The sequence below is a fragment of the Schistocerca piceifrons genome, chromosome 1 (assembly GCF_021461385.2).
Source record: "Schistocerca piceifrons isolate TAMUIC-IGC-003096 chromosome 1, iqSchPice1.1, whole genome shotgun sequence".
Taxonomy (NCBI): Eukaryota; Metazoa; Arthropoda; class Insecta; order Orthoptera; family Acrididae; genus Schistocerca; species Schistocerca piceifrons.
In genome coordinates this window covers 124379926-124400211 of record NC_060138.1, presented here as the reverse complement: position 1 = coordinate 124400211, position 20286 = coordinate 124379926, and the positions used below count along the sequence as shown (strand labels likewise).

At 40.7% G+C, this 20286-nt stretch overlaps 1 protein-coding gene and 1 pseudogene across 1 annotated transcript; one reads left to right on the top strand and one right to left on the bottom strand.

The window, feature by feature from the left end:
- Window positions 1-3044: 3044 nt before the first annotated feature.
- LOC124795445 (gamma-butyrobetaine dioxygenase-like) lies at window positions 3045-18864 on the bottom strand. The gene is made up of 9 exons (XM_047259470.1): window positions 18795-18864; window positions 14742-14851; window positions 11134-11325; window positions 9005-9207; window positions 8230-8364; window positions 7986-8091; window positions 7673-7875; window positions 3729-3895; window positions 3045-3616 (listed from the first exon to the last, which is right to left on the bottom strand). The coding sequence occupies exons 2-9, from the start codon at window positions 14838-14840 to the stop codon at window positions 3453-3455; spliced, it is 1269 nt and encodes a 422-aa protein (XP_047115426.1). The 5' UTR covers window positions 14841-14851; window positions 18795-18864; the 3' UTR covers window positions 3045-3452.
- On the top strand, window positions 9485-9602 carry LOC124721932 (annotated as a pseudogene).
- Window positions 18865-20286: the final 1422 nt, after the last annotated feature.

Below are 20286 nucleotides of genomic sequence, written 5' to 3'. Positions count from 1 at the left end.
GGCTACCGTTGCCGAGCCGCCTAAGAGTGATTCGATGAGTGCTCCATGGACATAAACGTACATTCATGGTCCTTGAGAGCACCAGGCTTCGATGTCGATAAGCACATCACCGATCCGTTTCTGGATACATGACCGTCTTGACTGTAGTCAGTTGCTATCATTTGTCGAGTAATCACACATGTCTCCAGACTCGGGCGATTCTCGTTCTTCTTTTCATGTTCATTCATTTATTTATACATTCCTTCAGAAGCAGCACCTCTGTAACGTCTACAGACGACAGATATTGACAAATCCTAATCTATTCACAGTAATAGATTACTTTATATGTGTACATTAGGAGAAAAACAACTATTTTGGACGAAGCCACTGCTCCTTCTCCTATACTGCTCAGCATCTGTTCTTATTCATACTTGGAACATAGCATTTACGTAACTTTACAGAGACGAGTATCATCTGTGTATTGTCTGTGACAATGGCAAAGACAAGATTAGTTTTTCGGAATTTACTTCCCCTAGTTCTGATATTCCGATAAACTGTAGGAGTGGCTAATGCTTACATGGTAAGTTAGTTTCATTCTTATCCCTTCAGCGTAGCAAGTTTATAGTTTTTACGATATATTTAAAGATGCTGTTCTGTACGCCGGGCAGTGAGGCAAAGATGTGTTTTTGCTCTCCGGGACGTTCAATTGTCTTCCTCTTTACGGAGGCAACAACGATACCAGAGAGAGCAGTTTGTGTTCATCAGCTCGTTGAATTACACGCTTCTATTACGAATTCCGCCATAACTTTCGTGTTTAAACCAGTAAAAAACCAAAGAGGTAAAAACAATTCCGTTTTGTTGTTTCTCTGTTTATTAATCCAGTCAGAATTTTGCGTTCCCGAGTAAAGTGGCCGCAGAGGGATGGGAAAAAAGATATTTGTTCTATTATTCTCGGTAATTAACTGCTTTAAAGAACGTTAGAGCGAGGAACCCGCGGCGTTATATTATCCACACCAGATAATATTATCGTTAAATAGACATTTGTTGTTGCCATACGACCTACAAGAGATATAATGTGGTAACATTTGGCTTCTGGGAGGTGAGATATAATATGTCTTCTTTCACTTTGATTTTTAATATTTAGAGATTTCTAATTTTCTACCTGCAATGGACATTCGCACCAGGGTATTAAACTCCTCTACAAAGGGACGCATAGTCTATATCGAAAATATTTTTACTTCTAGCAATATGTTTGTGAGTTGTGCTGTTCATCCTAAATTCACTCAATACCATTATGGAGTACATATAATGGAAAGTAAGTTTTAGAATCACTAGGTCCCAGAAGAAACTTCAACAGATGTTCTGTTATCGGCTTCACAAAATATTCATACTATACACTTTTCTCGAATAAATACTCTTTTGTCTTTAGCTGGATTGTCTTGGACACTAGATTATGCCATAGATTAGTACTGACATGCAAAACTACATTAGCTATCCCACCTGCAGGTCAACACATGAGAGAGACTTCAAAGTGCAAACCTGAGAGAACGGAGCTTTCTTGTTAATTGGCCACCTCAGTTAGTTATCCGCCTGGATGCTTACGAACGCCACTTAAGGAACCTCATACAGTGTGTATCCACTGATCTCTATTTCTGGTGGGTAAACCATTCTTATTCGTTTAGGATGTCGTAATATTTTGTAAGATTAAAAGATAAGCTGTTTGCTGTAGATTAGTCGTACGTTTGTTCCACTATTCTCCTAGCTGTGTCTGGTACGAATTCAGTTTCTGCCCGTTATCAGTGTACTTGTACATAAGTAAAAATCATAGTTTTTGAAGTCCCAGATCAAGTAATTATGTAGGTCAAGAAATGGGCTCAAATCAATTACTGTACGTTGCTAAATTCTATGTTTAATGTTTCTCCACTACGAATTTAGTCGTACTCCTGTCGAATAATTTGTCGATGGGTTTCTCTGTCTTTTTATTGTTCAGATGAGTTTGCATCTATACAAGATGAATGCGTTCAATGGAGTACTGATCTGTAAGGGGCAGTCAAATGAAAACGAGACAAATGGAAAAAAGTAAAGTGTTTATTACTTCAAAAGTAATGGTCAGAACTGTTAATACATATAGAGAAGCTCATTTCCATAAGTTGCCAAATCTATGAAATCTAATTTAACAGGAGAGACAAAAAACGCGCCGGCCGCGGTGGTCTAGCGGTTCTAGGCGCTCAGTCCGGAACCGCGAGGCTGCTACGGTCGCAGGTTCGAATCCTGCCTCGGGCATGGGTGTGTGTGATGTCCTTAGGTTAGTTAGGTTTAAGTAGTTCTAAGTTCTAGGGGACTGATGACCTCAGAAGTTAAGTCCCATAGTGCTCAGCGCTATTTTGAACCATATTGATTGTGTGTTACCGCAAGGTTACCCACGAAGACATACAATTCGAAGTGGGGTTACTGTTTGTTGTCTTAAACTGTTCTGCTTACCAAAACATCACGGGTAACTGCACGGTAAATTATTTGCAGTATCCTCGGGTTTATCAAAATTACCTCTCATTATGACACATTTTGGTTAGGAAGCATAGGTTGATAGGAAATCATGTCCTGTGGCGTCAAGGCATAGTTAACTGGAAGGGATGAGTGTGTTTCGGTTGGGTGGTAAAAACTGTAGATGGAGACTTCAGTGTGTGTGAAATCTTACGGGACTTAACAGCTAAGGTCATCAGACCCTAAGCTTACACACTACTTAACCTAAATTATCGTAAGGACACACATACACACCCATGCCCGAGGGAGGACTCGAACCTCCGCCGGGATTAGCCGCACAGTCCATGACTGAAGCGCCTGAGACCGCTCGGCTAATCCCGCGCGGCAGACGGAGACTTATAAACAGACAAGTAAGCAGTCGATCGGAGGTACGATGCAATAATTATGCTGATATGATGAGATTTGCACATGGTAAGTGCTACATCACAACACTCTTCGGACTGTAGGCTACATCTACAAAGACAAAATAACCACGTTCAGATCGTGGGAGGGGAAGGTAAGTGTGACAGATTTAGGCTCAACTATCAATTTCAACACATAATTTATTTTTCGTATTTCTGTGAGCAAAAATAAATACTAAACAATTTTACAACAATAAAAGTGTGAACCACATGCATATGACGGAGCTACGGCTAATGCTCCACAAGCTTGAATCATGTCTTATCAGTCTTAAGTATGTAATGTAATGACAAACATATACACATTATACAAAACGTTTAAATTAGTAACAGTCACATACAGCGTTGTGCTGCGGAACACAAGAGCCTATATTCCATCACAATCTCAGTACTTCAGGCAAATGGTAGTTTGTCCATGAACATTCCTTGCTGAACACAGGCGCTTGTGATGATGCAGTGTCACAACTGTCTTCCAGACAGTTCCCACGGCACTGAATTTTGCTCATATCGCAGAGAGCGAATTAAGATGTAATACTAGTATTTAATGAGACCCGCTTCCTTGCGGAGAACTCTGAGGCGAGAGAAGACTTCGTCCCAGTCGAGGAACTGGCCTATGATGTGCCTCTCGTTGCCCGGTTTGTCGTCGTAGCCTTCACGGGCGTGGATCAGCCGGATGTTGTCGAATGTCAGGATCTCTCCTGGAATCAGGACACGATATTCAGCCAGGCTACACTAAACAACACATTCTCTTTACATCATCGGAGAAACCAATGTTGTTTATGACTAGAAGGTTTTTAGCCTTGAAAATACCTGGACGGGTCTTGAAGCGAACTTGATTCTTTGGGCTGTGTAACTCTTTGGTGAAGACGTTGTACGCTTTATACCAGGCAACAATCTGGTCAAGAGTGGCATTGAAGTGTGAAGATCTCTGAGGCTGGCTGTAATTTATCCTCATGAACTCGCCAAACATGTCATTACTGAAAAGAAGTAGCATTGTTAGAATAGGTGCTTATTATGGTGTTCGGTGTCAAACTGAAAACAGACGAAACGTAGGTCAGTGTCAAACTTTGAAATTGCCAACAATAATTAAAGAAAGTTAGTTTTATGTACCACCAATATCTGCTGATAAAACTTTACTAGCTACCAGTTACGAGCAAAACGATCACCAGACAACATAAAAATGGGTAGCAGCGAAATTGGCATGACATTAAAATACAGAGGGGTCCAAAAAAATTAATCTCCACTGTTTAAAAGTCCATAATTGGCAAACTAATTGATGGAGTTGTGTCATCCTTGGTCGTGTAATAGTTTATAGTTCCGGCAATCGCCACACAAGCGTTGTATTGCGTTGTTTTGTTTTTATTTATTTATTTATTTATTTATTTATTGTTCCGTGGGACCACATTTAGGAGAAGTCTCCATGGTCATGGAACGAGTCAATACATGAAATTATAACACGATTGTAGAAACACATAAAATGAAACAAGTCGTTAGTTTAAATAAAGAAAATCAAGAATGTAACACTGGAATTTGCTTAATTTTTTATCTCTTCCAGGAGCTCCTCGACAGAATAGAAGGAGTGAGCCATGAGGAAACTCTTCAGTTTAGACTTAAAAGTGTTTGGGCTACTGCTAAGATTTTTGAGTTCTTGTGGTAGCTTATTGAAAATGGATGCAGCAGAATACTGCACTCCTTTCTGCACAAGAGTCAAGGAAGTGCATTCCACATGCAGATTTGATTTCTGCCTAGTATTAACTGAGTGAAAGCTGCTAACTCTTGGGAATAAGCTAATATTGCTAACAACAAACGACATTAAAGAAAATACATACTGTGAGGGCAATGTCAAAATTCCCAGACTATTGAATAGGGGTCGACAAGAGGTTTTCGAACTTACACCATACATAGCTCGAACAGCCCGTTTTTGAGCCAAAAATACCCTTTTTGAATCAGAAGAATTACCCCAAAAAATAATACCATATGACATAAGCGTATGAAAATATGCGAAGTATACTACTTTTCGTGTTGAAATGTCACTTATTTCAGATACTGTTCTAATGGTAAATAAAGCGGCATTTAGTTTCTGAACAAGATCCTGAACATGGGCTTTCCACAACAGCTTACTATCTATTCGTACGCCTAGGAACTTGAACTGTTCCGTCTCGCTTATAACATGCCCATTCTGTCTGATTAAAATGTCAGTTCTTGTTGAATTGTGGGTTAGAAACTGTAAAAACTGAGTCTTACTGTGATTTAGCATCAAATTATTTTCCACAAGCCACGAACTTACTTCATGAACTACATTATTTGATAATGTTTCAATATTACACACAAGATCCTTCACTACCAAGGTGGTGTCATCAGCAAACAGAAATATTTTTGAATCACCTGTAATACTAGAAGGCATATCATTTACATAAATAAGGAACAGCAGTGGCCCCAGCACCGACCCTTGGGGAACGCCCCATTTAACAGTGCCCCATTGGGACTGAACATCATTACCACTCTCAATATTGCGGAGGATTACCTTCTGCTTTCTGTTCTTAAAGTAGGAGGCGAACCAATTGTAAGCTACTCCCCTTACTCCATAATGTTCCAACTTCTGCAGTAATATTTTGTGGTCAACACAGTCAAAAGCCTTCGTTAAATCAAAGAAAACACCTAACGTTCTCAACCTTTTATTTAATCCGTCCAAAACCTCACAGAGAAAAGAGAATATAGCATTTTCAGTTGTTAAGCCATTTCTAAAACCAAACTGTACATTTGACAGCAAATTATGTGAATTTAAATGCTGCAGTAACCTTGTATATACAAGCCTCTCGATAACTTTAGCAAACACCGATGGCATAGAAATAGGTCTATAATTGTCAACATTATCCCTGTCTCCCTTTTTATAAAGTGGCTTCACTACCGAGTACTTTAATCGGTCAGGAAACCGACCACTGCTAAAGGAAAAGTTACAGATATGGCTAAGTACTGAGCTAATATACGTGGAACAATACTTCAGTATTCTGCTAGATACCCCGTCATATCCATGAGAGTTCTTGGTCTTTAGTGATTTAATTATTAACTCAATCTCCCTCTTGTCAGTATCATGGAGGAGCATTTCAGGTAACAGTCTCGGAACACTTTTTTCTAAGAGCGCTATATGATTCCCTGTTGGGACTAGGTTTCTATTTAGTTCACCTGCTATATTCAGAAAGTGATTATTAAGTACTGTACATATATGCGACTTATCAGATGACAGTCGCCAGATAGACAGGGTTTTGTTCTTAGTTGCACCTAGTTACTCGAGTAAACATGGCTGGCGCAAGGCTTACATTCGATGACAGGAAGTCAGTTTTGAAGTGGTATTTTAAGTACGAAAACATTAATGAGGTTCAACGGCAATGGCGAAATGAGTATCAAACAGAGCCACCGACACTTTTAACGATTCGTCGTATTCGAGACAAATTTGAAGCCGAAGGCTGTGTTAAAGATGTACACAAACAACGATATGGACGACCTGTTACACTAACAAGCCCAGCTAACTCCCGTAAGTACTACATCCCACGATTGCTACACGCAATGAACGAGCACGACCCAGATCGTAGAATGGAGTACTGCGAGTGGTTTACTTACATGGTGCTCAACGATGAAGAGTTTGCAGAGATGATTGTGTGGTCTGATGAGGCACAGTTCAAACTCAAATCGCCACAATTGCATCTACTGGGCCGCCGAAAATCCAAATGTCCATTTAGACAAAGTCGTGAATTTGCCTTGAGTAAATGTGTGCTGTGGATTGTCTTACCGTGGCTTGATTGGGCCATTCTTCTTTGACGGGACAGTTAACGGTGAGGTGTACCTTCAGAAGCTTCAGACATCCATTTTACCAGCCATCCGAGACTTGTATGGAGACGGAAGAGTTTACTTTCAACAAGATGGTGCCTCAGCCCACTACCAAAATCGTGTTAGGGCGTATCTCGATGAAAATCTACCACAAAGATGGATAGACCGTAGAGGTGCTGTGGAGTATCCACCACGTTCCCCAGACCTAACTCCTCTGGACTTTTATCTGTGGGGAACACTAATAGACATCGTTTATCGATAAAAGCCACGCACATTGGATGAACTTCGAGAATCCATCGTACATTCATGTGCAAATATCCAACTGAACACGTTGCAGTCAGTAGTTCGTGCTGCAGTTCGGCGGCATCGTTTGTGTGTGAATGTTAATGGTGACCATTTCGAACACCTACAGCGATATCTTTAAGTTGGACTTTAAGCTACACTTTCACCAAAACTGAGACAACTCCGTCAATTAGTTTGCAAGTTATGAACTTTTAAACAGTGGATACATTTTTTTGGACTCCTCTGTATTATTAGCCATTTTGCATCACTGTCGTTAAGCGTAAAATAGATTTACAATGGGTGGCAAAATAAAACTGGCGCAGAAAATATTTCATCCACCTCAAGACAGACAGTCCAACTTACATCACCCCCTCTAGTGCCAGATGGTATAAGTTGGGTTGCCTGTTTAAAGCGCATGAAATACTTTCTGGGCCAGTTTTGATTTTGCTCACCCTGTACAATATTGCAAAATCTTACACTACTGTCTGTTTCAATGTGGAGTGCACTCTGCATGTTCAAGTAAATTTCAGTTTAATTGTGGCACATATTCTAACAGAGTCTAACTCATGACAACCTTCAGTACTTACGTATTCAATACAACTCTTGTGTTGCAGGTGCGCATTACACTATTCTTGTACTGGACTTACCATATGACAGGTGCCCTGTACAAGCTGTAGAACGTCTTCCCTCCGTCCTCTCCGATGTCTGCCCACGTAACAGGGACCGTGCTAAGAGCTTTGTAAGCCTCTGGGTTTGTAACTTTCAGCTTTTCGCTCAGGTAATAAGCATCAGCCAATAGGTTATCACCTCCAGCTCCCTCTGTCTGAACCAGACAGTGCAGCATGTTTATCTGAAATGCAAAAAGGTGTTGTTCATATTACTTGTGACTCTGAGCTGTTTCTACCTACAGAATTTCAAGTACTCATTATTGTTTACTGTAGGTTGGTGTGAGAGTCTTACCCCAGGTTTGTACTCGTAGTACATAAGGTCGGTGTGCATCTCTAGCTTCTCCTTAAGATACGCCACATTTGTGGTGTTGGGTTTGTCCCTTATGTGGAACTGCACGCTGCAAATTTAACGAACATTGGATATGAGTTTGTGTATTTTATGTCTCAACAACTTTTCGCTGACACAAAACAGTAAATACTTCAAACAGAGAACCAAAGCATTTATAAAACAGCAAAAAATATGTAATGAATTTTACCCATAATGCGTCCTTCTTGGGAACATCACTTTGTCTCCCAATTCGAGCAATGACTCTTCTGTTGGTGGTGTGTCGTACACTATAGCGACACCATATACAGCCATAGCTTCAAGCCAACCTCGAAGGTGTTCCTTGCTGGAAGTCAAGAGGAGAAAGGCAAAAAAATGATTTAGATGGCTCTGAACACTACGGGGCTTAACATCTGAGGTCATCAGTCCCCTAGAAATTAGAACTACTTAAACCTAACTAACCTAAGGACATCACACATCCATGCCCGAGGCAGGATTCGAATCTGCGACCGTAGCGGTCGCGTGGTTCCACAATGAGTGTGATTGCTACTCTGAGGTGCCACAAGAGAAGAAATCGAGGTTGATCACATCAAACCAGTCAGTAGACTAATGAAAACAAAAAAAATTACTTGTGTAATGTTCATCAGTAGTTCTTTTGGCTTGATGAGTGACTCCAGAAAATAAAAAAAAATTGTGACTTTAGATTAGTTTCATGGGGAGCGGGAAAGGGGTAAATTAATGATCTTGCATAAATTTGTTATCCATAGCTTTTCATCCGAAAGCACATTCTATCGGAATATAAAGTTCTAAAATTATACACAGTTAACTGTCTCGATGTAGATTCACTTCCTTGCAACAGCGAAAATAATTTGCGAAGTTTACGTAATCGAAATTCGTAGAGCAGAAACCGTGCACAGTCATGTAATGGTTTGCCAGTATTTCGTTCCGCCACGCAACAGTGGCTCATTTCTTGATTTAGTTCTTACCTGTTTACAACGTCACTGTACTTGAATCTCTTGAGGATGGAGTTGTAGTTTTCGGCGTTCCAGGCAACCTTTGGGAGCCTGTAGGTGGTGTCGAGCCACTTCCTTTGGTCTTCCGGCAGGAGGCTGCGGTCTTTGAGCCACTCCAGCGTGAACTCGCTCCTGTGGCCGTCTGACCACTTCACAGCTAACTTTTCTTCGTCCGCCTGTCAAAAAGAGTAGAATACGGAGTCACACCACAAATTTTCCGTGAAGTTTAGCTGTGAACATGGTTGTTTCACCTAATGAAAAGATTCTTATTTGCAATATTTGAAAGGCGTTGCTGCTCCAGACGATTAGGTATAAACACACGTAAGAGTGAGCGTCTGAAAATAAGTTCTAGGAAAGTGTCGTGATTATAAAAATAAAACAAGGTTCATAAAGTGTCTTTTAGCTGAAGTTCATTTTCCTCATTAGAATTAATTTTTTTATTATTGTTTATTTGGCAACGGCCTTGGCGCAGTGGACACACCGGTTCTCGTGAGATCACCGAAGTTAAGCGCTGTCGGGCGTGGTCGGCACTTGGATGGGTGACCATTCGGGCCGCCATGCGCTGTTGCCATTTTTCGGGGTGCACTCAGCCTCGTGATACCAATTTAGGAGCTACTCGACCGATTAGTAGCGGCTTCGGTCAAGAATACCATCGTAACGACCGGGAGAGCGGTGTGCTGACCCCACGCCCCTCCTATCCGCATCCTCCACCAAGGATGACACGGCGGTCGGATGGTCCCGGTAGGCCACTCGTTGCCTGACGACGGAGTGCTTTTTTTATTATTTATTTATTCGAATAGGAGTTTACAGCGCACGTTAAAACAATATTTCAATTCTGGCTGCACACAGTCTTCTTCCTCTTCGCCCACATTCGTTTCATGTGTTCCGATCTCTGCTTCGCGCACTTTTTGAAGCAGAGACCTTTCTTGTTCGTTACTGAAGGCAACTTTCTGAATTTTGTTCATTAATAAAGTCCTGTTATGTATGTCCATTATTTTGATGGTTGCTTCTTTGAGTTCTTTCAGTGTCCGTGTAAACCAAACCAGTTATCGTTTCAGGTTCATAACTGCATTACAGATATGCTTCGTCAGCGTGTCCTCATACTTGTACATGTCCAAAGAACAACATTCTTCTTTTGAAGATGGTGCATTGTGTTCTTTACATGTTCATAGATTTCTGTGCTAATTGTTGCCCTTGGGCCAAGTATAATTCTAACCAGTTTGCATTCTATTTTCGTAATTTTATTTACGCACCCTTCCGCACTAGTTATAGCGATTCGGAACCGTAGAGAGCTTCGAGTCTCACTATTTTACTATGATGTTTAATCTTGGTGTCACTCGCCAGAGTCCTCTACTTGTGTATGTTTCTGGTATTCTGGAATGCAATGTTCGTCTTATTTACTCTTATCTCGACACTGTCCTTCTCACTGTCTTTAATGCTCAGCATCTCGACCAAATGTTTGAAAGAGCCGACATCCTTTGTTTTGTTTTGATTTATGAGTAATTTCTGTGAACGATTTTTAATGTTTGTCATAAATTCTATCTCTGGGAAAGCACATTGTCTTTCTCACTGTCGTTTATGCATAGCAACTCAACCAAATGTTTGAAGGAGCCGACTTCCTTTGTTTTGTTTTGATTTATGAGTAATTTCTGTGAACGATTTTTAATGTTTGTTATAAATTCTATCTCTGGGAAAGCAATTTTTAAACTCACTTTTCCTATTTAGGTTTTGGCATTTCCTGGTGCATCTGTTATCAAGGAAATGCCGTCTGCGAATGCAAGGCAATTTTCATAGGCATTATCTTTTGGTCCCCAGTTTGATACATTTCGTGTCGGATTTTCACCGATCTCCTTTTTCAGAGCCCAGTTGAAAAGCGAAGGTTACAGTCCGCCCCCGTTATTCTTCTACTATTGAAAATTCACGTCTACATGCACGCGTGATCCATACATAGCAGTGGGAGTCAAGTACCGACGAGGGGAGGGATCCATCGAGAGACGGAGGCAACTTAGTCACTGAAATCTTCAGGTAATTTACATGCTTACTTTTTTAAAGTGAGAAACTTGGCTTATTGTCGACCTAGAGGATAAGGAATTGGCACTTACCTGTACGTCGGTGGGCTTGACGCTTGTGTCCAGCTCGTCCCAGTAGATGATGCGCGACATCTGCTGGCTGTTGAAGCACTTGGGGCACTGGCAGTTGTCCCTGAGCCACATGGTGGGGAGCTTGTGATGCTCCCCAGAGGGCAGGTGTAGCGACACCAGATCACCGTCCACAGTCGCCACGGGTTTTGGGTGCTGCAAACAACAGCAGTCATTCACATTACTACTAGTGGCGTTATCGTTGGCCCAAAATCGACTGCAAGTCATTGTAAATCACTTCAGAGGAACTGTTGGGATCACAAATTACTGCAACGAGTTTACCTAGTACGCATTGTCAGTGAATTTCTTTCCACCACTAGCTACTTTGTCCCAAAGTGTCCTGCTTACAGCGCTGATGAAGCCTACAGTCCTACTCGACGTCAACGGAAAGCTGACCACTAGCATGTTTATTCCAACATGATATCAGACATTGTTCGAAACATCAAGTAAAATGCGAAACAATAAAATGCTCAACACCGGGCAATAAAAACTTGTCTTTCGAAGAGAGTCCCATCTCTTCAACTCGTCCCACATGATGGCAAAAGCTGCAGGTGTAATCAGTATATAGGCATTTTCAAGTTGAATTTCGTGATGGTGCAACGTGGGTGACTATTGGTTTTCCTTGTTGTTCTGGACATAGTAGTTGTGTGGGACTGAAGGGTTTTTCCATTTCCTGATATGTTGGCTTACAAGACTTATAGACTGAATTGGAGTACATGTATGTGTTCGTTCACAGTATCCACACGCCCAAAGAATCCTGTCGCAGATGATGTTTGATATCTGCTTCCCTTTCCACCTTATACATCTATATCTACATAGATACTCCGCAAACCACCATGAAGCGCATGCCAGGGGTTTAGGCTTTCTACCCATTCGAGTCGCGTATAGAGCGGGGGAAGAATCACTGCCTCGCTTCTTTAAGTGCAGCAATTATTCAAATCTTAACGGCCCGTACGGGAATGATAAGTATGGGCTCAATATTACACTCTACATACGTCACTTAATACTCCTTCCTGAAACTTTGAAAGTAGCCTTTTAGCGTCTGCCAATCCAGGTTTTTCAGCATTTGCATGACTTCCTCTCGTGACGAAAACCTGTCACTTCCCGTTCTTCTGTGTTTATGTTCAATATCTACTGCTAGTCCCATGGTATGTGTCCCGGATACTGAGCAATATTCTAAGATGGAACGCACTAGTGATTCTTAAGCAGTCTCCTTTGTAGATTAACTGCATTTTTCCCGCATCCTGTCACCGATCCGATATTTGCCATCTGCCTTTTCACGAATGAGCCTATGTAACCGTTTCATTTCATATCTCTACAAACTGTTGCATCTTGGTATTTATGTGAGCCGGCTGCTTCTAATTGTAATGCACTGATTTTGTACGATACTTCTTTTCTGCGTTCCGTTAACTGCACAGGTTTGCGTTTGTGAACATTTAAAACAGATTGCCAGTCTTTGCACTACATTGAACTTTTCTCAAGAGCTGACTGCACATTAATGCGATTATTTTCAGACAGTGCTTCATTATAGATTATTGCGTCATCTGCAAAAAGGCCGAGGTTACTATAAATACTGTCTGCCATGTCATTAACATACACAACATGAACAACAAGAGTCCCAACACAGTTACCTAAGGCCCACCTGCATTTCCTTTCACTTTCTATCTTGGATTACATGCTGCGTCCTTCCTCAACCCAGTCATATATTTTGTTTGATACAGTGGAGACGCGATTACACGGTCCTCGGTTACACGGATTCGCGATTATCCGGACTGTGAACCGCGAGCAAGTGTCTTTGTACTGTCTAGTCCGTGTACTATCCGCCCGCGACCCGTGAGACAAACGAACAGCAGCAAAAGCAAGAAAATGAAACAGAAGGAAACAAAGGTGCAGAAGATCATCCAGAACCATCTCATGCAAGTGCATTTCAAGCCCTCGAAACAAATTTCATAAGGTTCTAAAAAATGGTTCAAATGGCTCTGAGGACAATGGGACTTAACTGCTGGGGTTATCAGTCCCCTAGAACTTAGAACTACTTAAACCTAACTAACCTAAGGACATCACACACATCCACGCCCGAGGCAGGATTCGAACCTGCGACCGTAGCGGTCGAGCGGTTCTAGACTGTAGCCCCTAGAACCACTCTGCCGCCCGGCCGGCTCATATGGTTATAAAAACAAACAGAATGTGATCCTGTGAGTTTACTACAATTAAAATGAATTCCGGATGTAGCAGCAATGACGAAAAACTGTTTACATGAAATGACAGTTACCAAATATTTTAAACAAACTTAAACTACAGTGACGTCGTATGCGACTTTTGTTAGATATTCCGTGACTAAGGTTGCAATACTTTAGTAATTTAAGAAAATATGTACGTATGTCTGAAAACGTGTCCCTAGCCTCTTAACAAACCTTGATTTTTGTTGATTTTGGTAAGTTTAATTTGTTTTTCTTGTTTTGAATAAACACCTAACGTGATGTATTAACGGTAGAGAGGCAATTATATTAAAACGTACCTAAAAGATAACCATATGCAGCGACGTAGTTTATCTGTCTAGACTTAATAATACAACAATCACCAATCTTCATATCCATATTTTCGGTTATCCAAGTGACTTACGAAACTAATTAGTCCCCTTAATCGAGTCTCCCTGTACTTCATACAATTGTTATTTCGTTACTAAATGTTGCGGTTGTATAAGTCAACTGCTTCGCGGAAGCCGTGTACCTGATTGCATCGATCCATGGTTTTCGAAATGTCATGAAATAAATGCGTGAGTGCGTTTCCGCATGATGGATGTTTTCGTAATCCATGGTGGTTTTCATGGATAATGTCATTCCTTTCCAGTTACTCCATTACTTTAATGAGAAATCTGCGTCATTCTAAAACGTTAACAACAGCCAGGTATGAGGGAAAACGAAATGATAGAAGTTTTGACTACAGAGGAAGTGAAAGTCAAATAATGCATGGAAATCACCTACCTGATTATCTCGATCCTTGGTTTTTAGAATGTCGTGTAATAAATGCGTAAGTTGCGTTTCCGTATGGTCGATGTTTTCCCAATCCATACTGGTTTGCAGGGAGGATATAATTCCTTTCGAGCTACTCAATTACTTTAATGAGAAATCTACGTCTTTGTAAAACAGGTATGAACGGAAACGAAATGATAAATGTTTTGACTACAGAGACCATACACAGTGGAGATATTATTGTGGCGTCACAATTAAATGGTTCAAATGGCTCTGAGCACTATGGGACTTAAATGCCGAGGTCATCAGTCCCCTAGACTTAGAACTACTTAAACCTAACTAACCTAAGGACGTCACACACATCCATGCCCGAGGCAGGATTCGAACCTGCGACCGTAGCGGTCACGCGCTTTGACTCTAGCGCCTTGAACCACTCGGCCACTCCGGCCGGCGGCATCATAATTAAAGAATTTCTTTGCATAGCTATCCCTTCAGCAGAGAAACGTGGAACAAGGAATTTAATAGGTCCTAAAGCAGTGGGGAAGACAGGCATGTGTAAGGCTAAGCTAGTGGTGCTCCAGTCTTAAGTGTTGGACGTACCTGCTGAACGGCTGCGGCAGCCTGAGTAGCCACCAGACGGCTCTGCCTGCTCATGGGCACCAGAGAACGCGAGGCGCTCACCAACAGGTTACGCAGCATCTTTCCCTTTTCTGGAAGACAGAAAGAACAAGTGGTTATAGCAAGCAACAAAAACAACCTCTGGACAATGTGGATTACGCTCAGGACGATGACCGAATTCGTAAAATTATTGCTGTTGGAAATCTTTGTCAGTTGGCGAAGACTTGACTGTGTCAACCAGGGCCGGCCACGGTGTTCCAAATTTCACGCGTGCAGGTTGTGCGGGTTGCGGGCAGGGCAAGGCAAGGCGCGCCGTGACACTGGGGTTTACACGGTTCTTCTCGGAAGCAGCCGATACAGTGCCACGTTTCATTTAGTCTAGTGGTATGACATTTTTAGGTCGGTACAACTTTATTAAGTTCGGGATTAAGCGACGGGTATTGTAAATTTCCTATGTTACGATATTACAATACTGTGCAGAAAGAACTGAAAGTTAATTGGCAATGAAAACCACAAAATTTACAACTATCGACAGACGGGATTCATTATTCTCTACCTCAAGAAGCACTTTTTGTAAAATTTGCAGTCATGGAGCACGTGGAGCGGTTGGTGATAAGAACAGAATAGTTCTGAAGTCGCAGTTGCTAGAGTTGTCGATAGAACTGAACGAAGACAATGGATCTTTTACATATTATTGCAAAGCACGTTGGTCAAGAGGCATGCTAGGATCGATTTTTCGAATTTTCGATTTAAAACTTACTATCGTTGAATTTATGAAGGAAAAAGGAGTGCAGGAACGAAAATTAGAACATCTGGAACCGATTGCAGACCTCGCATTTCAAGTGGACGTAACTGGATACCACCTACAGTAGGACACTGAAAGGAGAGAAACAACTTGTTTCTGATTTGTTGGGGACACATTTAAAGAGAAATCGCGTTTTATGAGGGACACGTTCTGACCAACACAGTCCAGTTCCCTAAGTTCACTGACGTTAAAAGAAAATGCGAGGTTTGAAGAACACTTTGGGGTCTTGAAAGATTTACATGTTTAGTTTTCTACTCGTTTTGAGGACACTGCCAACCTTACATCTGTTTTTGAGACCGTTTGCCATTTCATTTGAAAGCGACATTGTGTATGTGTAGATGTGACTCACTGACCTGCAAGGTAAGTCCTAGTTTAAAGACAAATCCCTTTAACGTTAACGCTGTCCGGGATGTTTACATCGCTTTTCTCGGGTAGAGTTTCCACGTCTCCATAATGAGATGATCAGCATATGTGTGTTAAAGACGTTTTTTCGATTATGAAACTAAATAATTCACGATTATGCGGCGTCTTGAGTGCGAAAATTTATGAAATTGTTTACGCCTGTCCGTATGTCGGCAGTTTGTACCAGATAAAAACTATGTGGCTTCACTGTGCTAAAAGAAAGTTAAATAACACTGAAAATATGTTTTGCTTTTTATGTGTGTTGTTGAAAACTATGAAATATAAAACCGAGTCCTGCGCAATGCGTCTGCATGGCCATTTAAATGCGGCCCGTTCGCAGTTTCTTCCTCACGTTCAACTTGGTGTGGCGGTGCAGAAATCGTGACCCAGCCCGGCTGCGCTCTATGGCATTCGTGTCACGGCACGGCCTGTGGGCGGAATTCTTGGCCACTCCTGGTGTAAACCATGATATCCACATTCAAAAGTTAAACATTGTGGGAAAGTAGAAGTGCGTTCGTCGTTTTTATCTTATAAGCATGACAGAAAGCTTGGTTTAGCAGTTTCATGTCCCTCACATACCAATTAACACTCATAATTTTGAAACATCAAGACAAAGTGTTCTGCTGGGTTCTATTTTGGATCCAGAATTGCTCACAAACCTGTATCGTCAGTAGATGCTAATTTTGACTAAATTTGCACATTATGAGCAATGTTAGGCTAGATGAGGAAGAAACTGGAATTAAAGTAGCTGGGATAAATATAAAGAACTTTAGATAAGCTGATGATACCATACTAATGGCAGAAGTTGAAGAAGATGAAAGATCCGCTTACCGAAGGTGAAAAAAGAAAGTGCAAAGACTGATCTAATGCTGAATGTCAAGAAAACGAAAAATTATTATCACTTCATAATATATAGGAGCAGAAAAATTGAGGTAGTTTCTGTGTTCAGTTCTCAACGGCTCCCAGATTTCTGGTGATGGTGACTGAGCTACGAAATCAAGAGACGCATGCTATTTGGCAGGAACGTAATGTTCACCCGTGACAGTGTTTTAAAGAGTAGCGACATAACTTTAACTACAAAGGATCGTATAGTTAGGGCTACAGTCTTTGCAGTTGTGATATACGGATGTGATAATAAAGGCTGAACGGCACAGATTCCTTTGAACTGTGGTATTGTATGAAGCTCCTTAGAGTTGCATGAACCGCAAGGAGAACGAATAGGTCAGATTACAGCAAATTAAACCAGATTGCTCCTTGAAAGATCTGATACTGAAACAAAAACTGACCTGCGATGAGCGTATTATAAGAAATCACGAGTCGGTGGTAAAGACGTTAATGCTGGGGAAGATCGACAACAGAACAAGAAAGCGGCAAAGTATGGTATGTATCGACTGAATCACAAAAGTAATGGATTAGAAACTGGAAAGTCTGCGGGAGAAAGTGCAGGACAGAATAAACTGGCGCGCTTTGGTTCGTGGGTCACGGAGAGTCGGAATCGAATAAATGAATAGAGAGAGAGAGAGAGAGACTCAGTACATGCAATCCAGTAATAATCGCAGAACTTAAAAGCTATAAAACATTCTGTTTTAAAAATTAAATACAAGTAGAAAGTGATCACGTTTTGGGACGACAGTTTGCAGCCTTAATTACCAACCCTCACCCCACAAATAATGAAGTGCATTTGTGCAGTTACGTGTAAAGTACGCATGATTACTACTATAGGTGATTTAAACATGAACGAATTAGTTTAATCTGCAGTTACAGAATAATGTTCAGGGGAAACTCAACAAATATTTTCACAATGCGTGAGTGTATTATAAAAATTCCAGTTGGCGATAGTTCTAGAATATGCTGCAAAAGTCTTTAAAAATGTTACATTTTGACAACTGCTTCAGAACAATTAGGTTCATTAATATCATGTGTCTTTAGCAATATTTCACTTTTCTCAAAAAATACCACGAAACATGAATGTAATGCTACGACGAAAAAAAAAAACTCAACGAAGACTTCAGGAGCTCAACAGCAATATACAAAGGAGTCGGATGCATTTAGCAGCATGCCAGAACTTATTAAATTTTCTAATGGGTAATGAGGTGGAGCTTAAGACTGAATTAAAGGACTTACTAACAACAGCTCCTCCTACTTCGCTGAAGGGGTATCTTCATAGAAACTCTTAAAATTATAAGATTCCTAGTTTAAGCAGCAATCGGGGTTTGAGTTAACGAATTTTTAAACCATACATGTGACTGACTGCTGCTCATATTGTAAACCTTATAATAGTACCAGACGCGTTTCTCAACATGCCAAGATGTTGTAGCATTAGTCTTAGTAAAAGTATTTTAGCTCATCTTATAATTAATATTAATAGAGCAATGCAATAATATTTTGCAATAGGAAGCGTTTCCTGAAGCTTTTGAAATGTGATAATACAGAAGAATACTGAAGATTAGGTGGGTAGGTAGAATAATTAATGTGTATGTTCCGAATCGAAATAGGGAAAAAAACTTGTGCCACAATATGAATAAAAGAAGGGATCGTTTGACACGACACACCCTGGAATCAAGGAATTGTCAGTTTAGTAATGGAGGATATGCTAGCAATAAAACTTGTGAGGGATACCAACGCTTGAATACAGCAAGCAAATTCAAATGGACGTAGGTTGCGGTGGTTGAGATTAAGAGGATTCCACAGGATCGACTAGGGAAGAGAGACCTGTATCAAACCAGTTTTCGGGCTGAAGACAAGTTTACTATTGGTTGTTACGAAAAATGTAAAATAGCGCACATCTAATGGAATACAAGCGAAACTGGAAATAGACTGACACTTACTTGTGGTTGCGTCGGGAGAGAGTGAAAGAGTACAAGCACTCGAGAAGGCTGACCCGAAGTGTGGGCTTTGTCAGGCTACAGACTGTATCCACCTAGAATGTGGCCGCGGTTTATATACGCTATCTCGCACATCGTAAAATCCCCGCGAACTAGCTCCGCGTGCGTCTTATCAGCACGCCTTTGCCCCATCGCATGACCTATAAGGCCTCTGTTTGACAATAACAGTGAAACGTGACGCCGGTCACCCAAGAAAATAACTTCACGTTTTCCTCAAGCACGCGGACATCAGGGAAGGTTACAAAAGTCCTTTGCATAGCTCTACAATATTTCGAAGTCTATTCGCTCAGTAGCTTATCAAGCTGCCACGTCACTCACATTGTATCCAGGAGCGTTCTCACAGGTTAGTTAGTTAGTTAATTAGTTCCATGTTCCGTTCATTATTTTACACAGTACATTTTAATGATGTGGAACGAGTCATTTTACATTCACATTGCTCTTTAATTTGTATATACGGTTACATTCCGAACATTAAGTTTTTTGTCCAAAAAGAAAAAAAGATATTCAAATGTTGTGAGTAAGTCCTAACAACCGCCTTTTATACATTACAGGAATAGAAATTCTTCTACGGAATAGAAGGAGTTGTCAAGAGGAAACTTTCTGTTTGTTTTGAAATTTTACTTTGCTGTCTGTCAGATATTTCGTATCGCAGGGTAAGTGATGAAAATTTTTTGTTGCAGCACTGTGCATCCCTCTTTGTGGTAAAGACAGCGTTAAAGTGGAGTAATGAAAGTCATTTTTCCTTCTGGTATTGTAATTATGTACATAATTGTTCCTTTTTAACTGTAGTGGTTTATTTACAACAAACTTCAGGAGAGAACAAATGTATTGCGAAGCAGTAGTCGGAATACCCAGCTCCTTAAACAGACGTCTACAAAGTGATTGTGGGTGAGCACCACATATTATTCTTACAGCACGTTTCTGCGCAGTGAAGACTCTCTTTCTGAAGGATAAGTTAGCCAAGAACATTATTCTATATGAAATTACTGAATGATAATATGCAAAACTTTTCAACCTACTGATTTGTCTATCCGCAAGACTTGCAATGATTCTAAGGGCAAATGTGGCTGAACTAAGATGTTTTAGAAGTTTCAAGATGTGCTTTTGCCCATTTAAGTACTCATCAATATGGACACCCTATTTACTAGTTCCTCGCCATGTGTTACACTTATCATAGGTGTAGTGCCCCTAAATGTACAGACCCAATGTTGTGTTTTTTTTTTTTTTTTTAAATGAGTGTGAAACCATTCGCAGAAAATCAGTCAATGATACTTTTAAGAACTTTGTTTATCATTTTTTTATGTTTCTGTATGTATGCTTGGATTGAAAACAGTACCAATGTTACCTGCAAAAATAACTAATTAGGCTTGTTGTATATTAGACGGAAGATCGTTTAGATATATGAGGAACAACATTGAATCTAAGATTGAGCATT

What these genes read in the sequence shown, in the direction of transcription:
- LOC124795445 (XM_047259470.1), bottom strand. Translation starts at nt 14,840, where the DNA reads ATGCTGCGTAACCTGTTGGTGAGCGCCTCGCGTTCTCTGGTGCCCATG. An exon ending in CTGCCGCAGCCGTTCAGCAG is followed by an intron (nt 11,326 to 14,741) that starts GTACGTCCAACA and finishes TGTTGTTTGCAG; the next exon opens with CACCCAAAACCCGTGGCGAC. An exon ending in ACTACGAGTACAAACCTGGG is followed by an intron (nt 7,876 to 7,985) that starts GTAAGACTCTCA and finishes TTTGCATTTCAG; the next exon opens with ATAAACATGCTGCACTGTCT.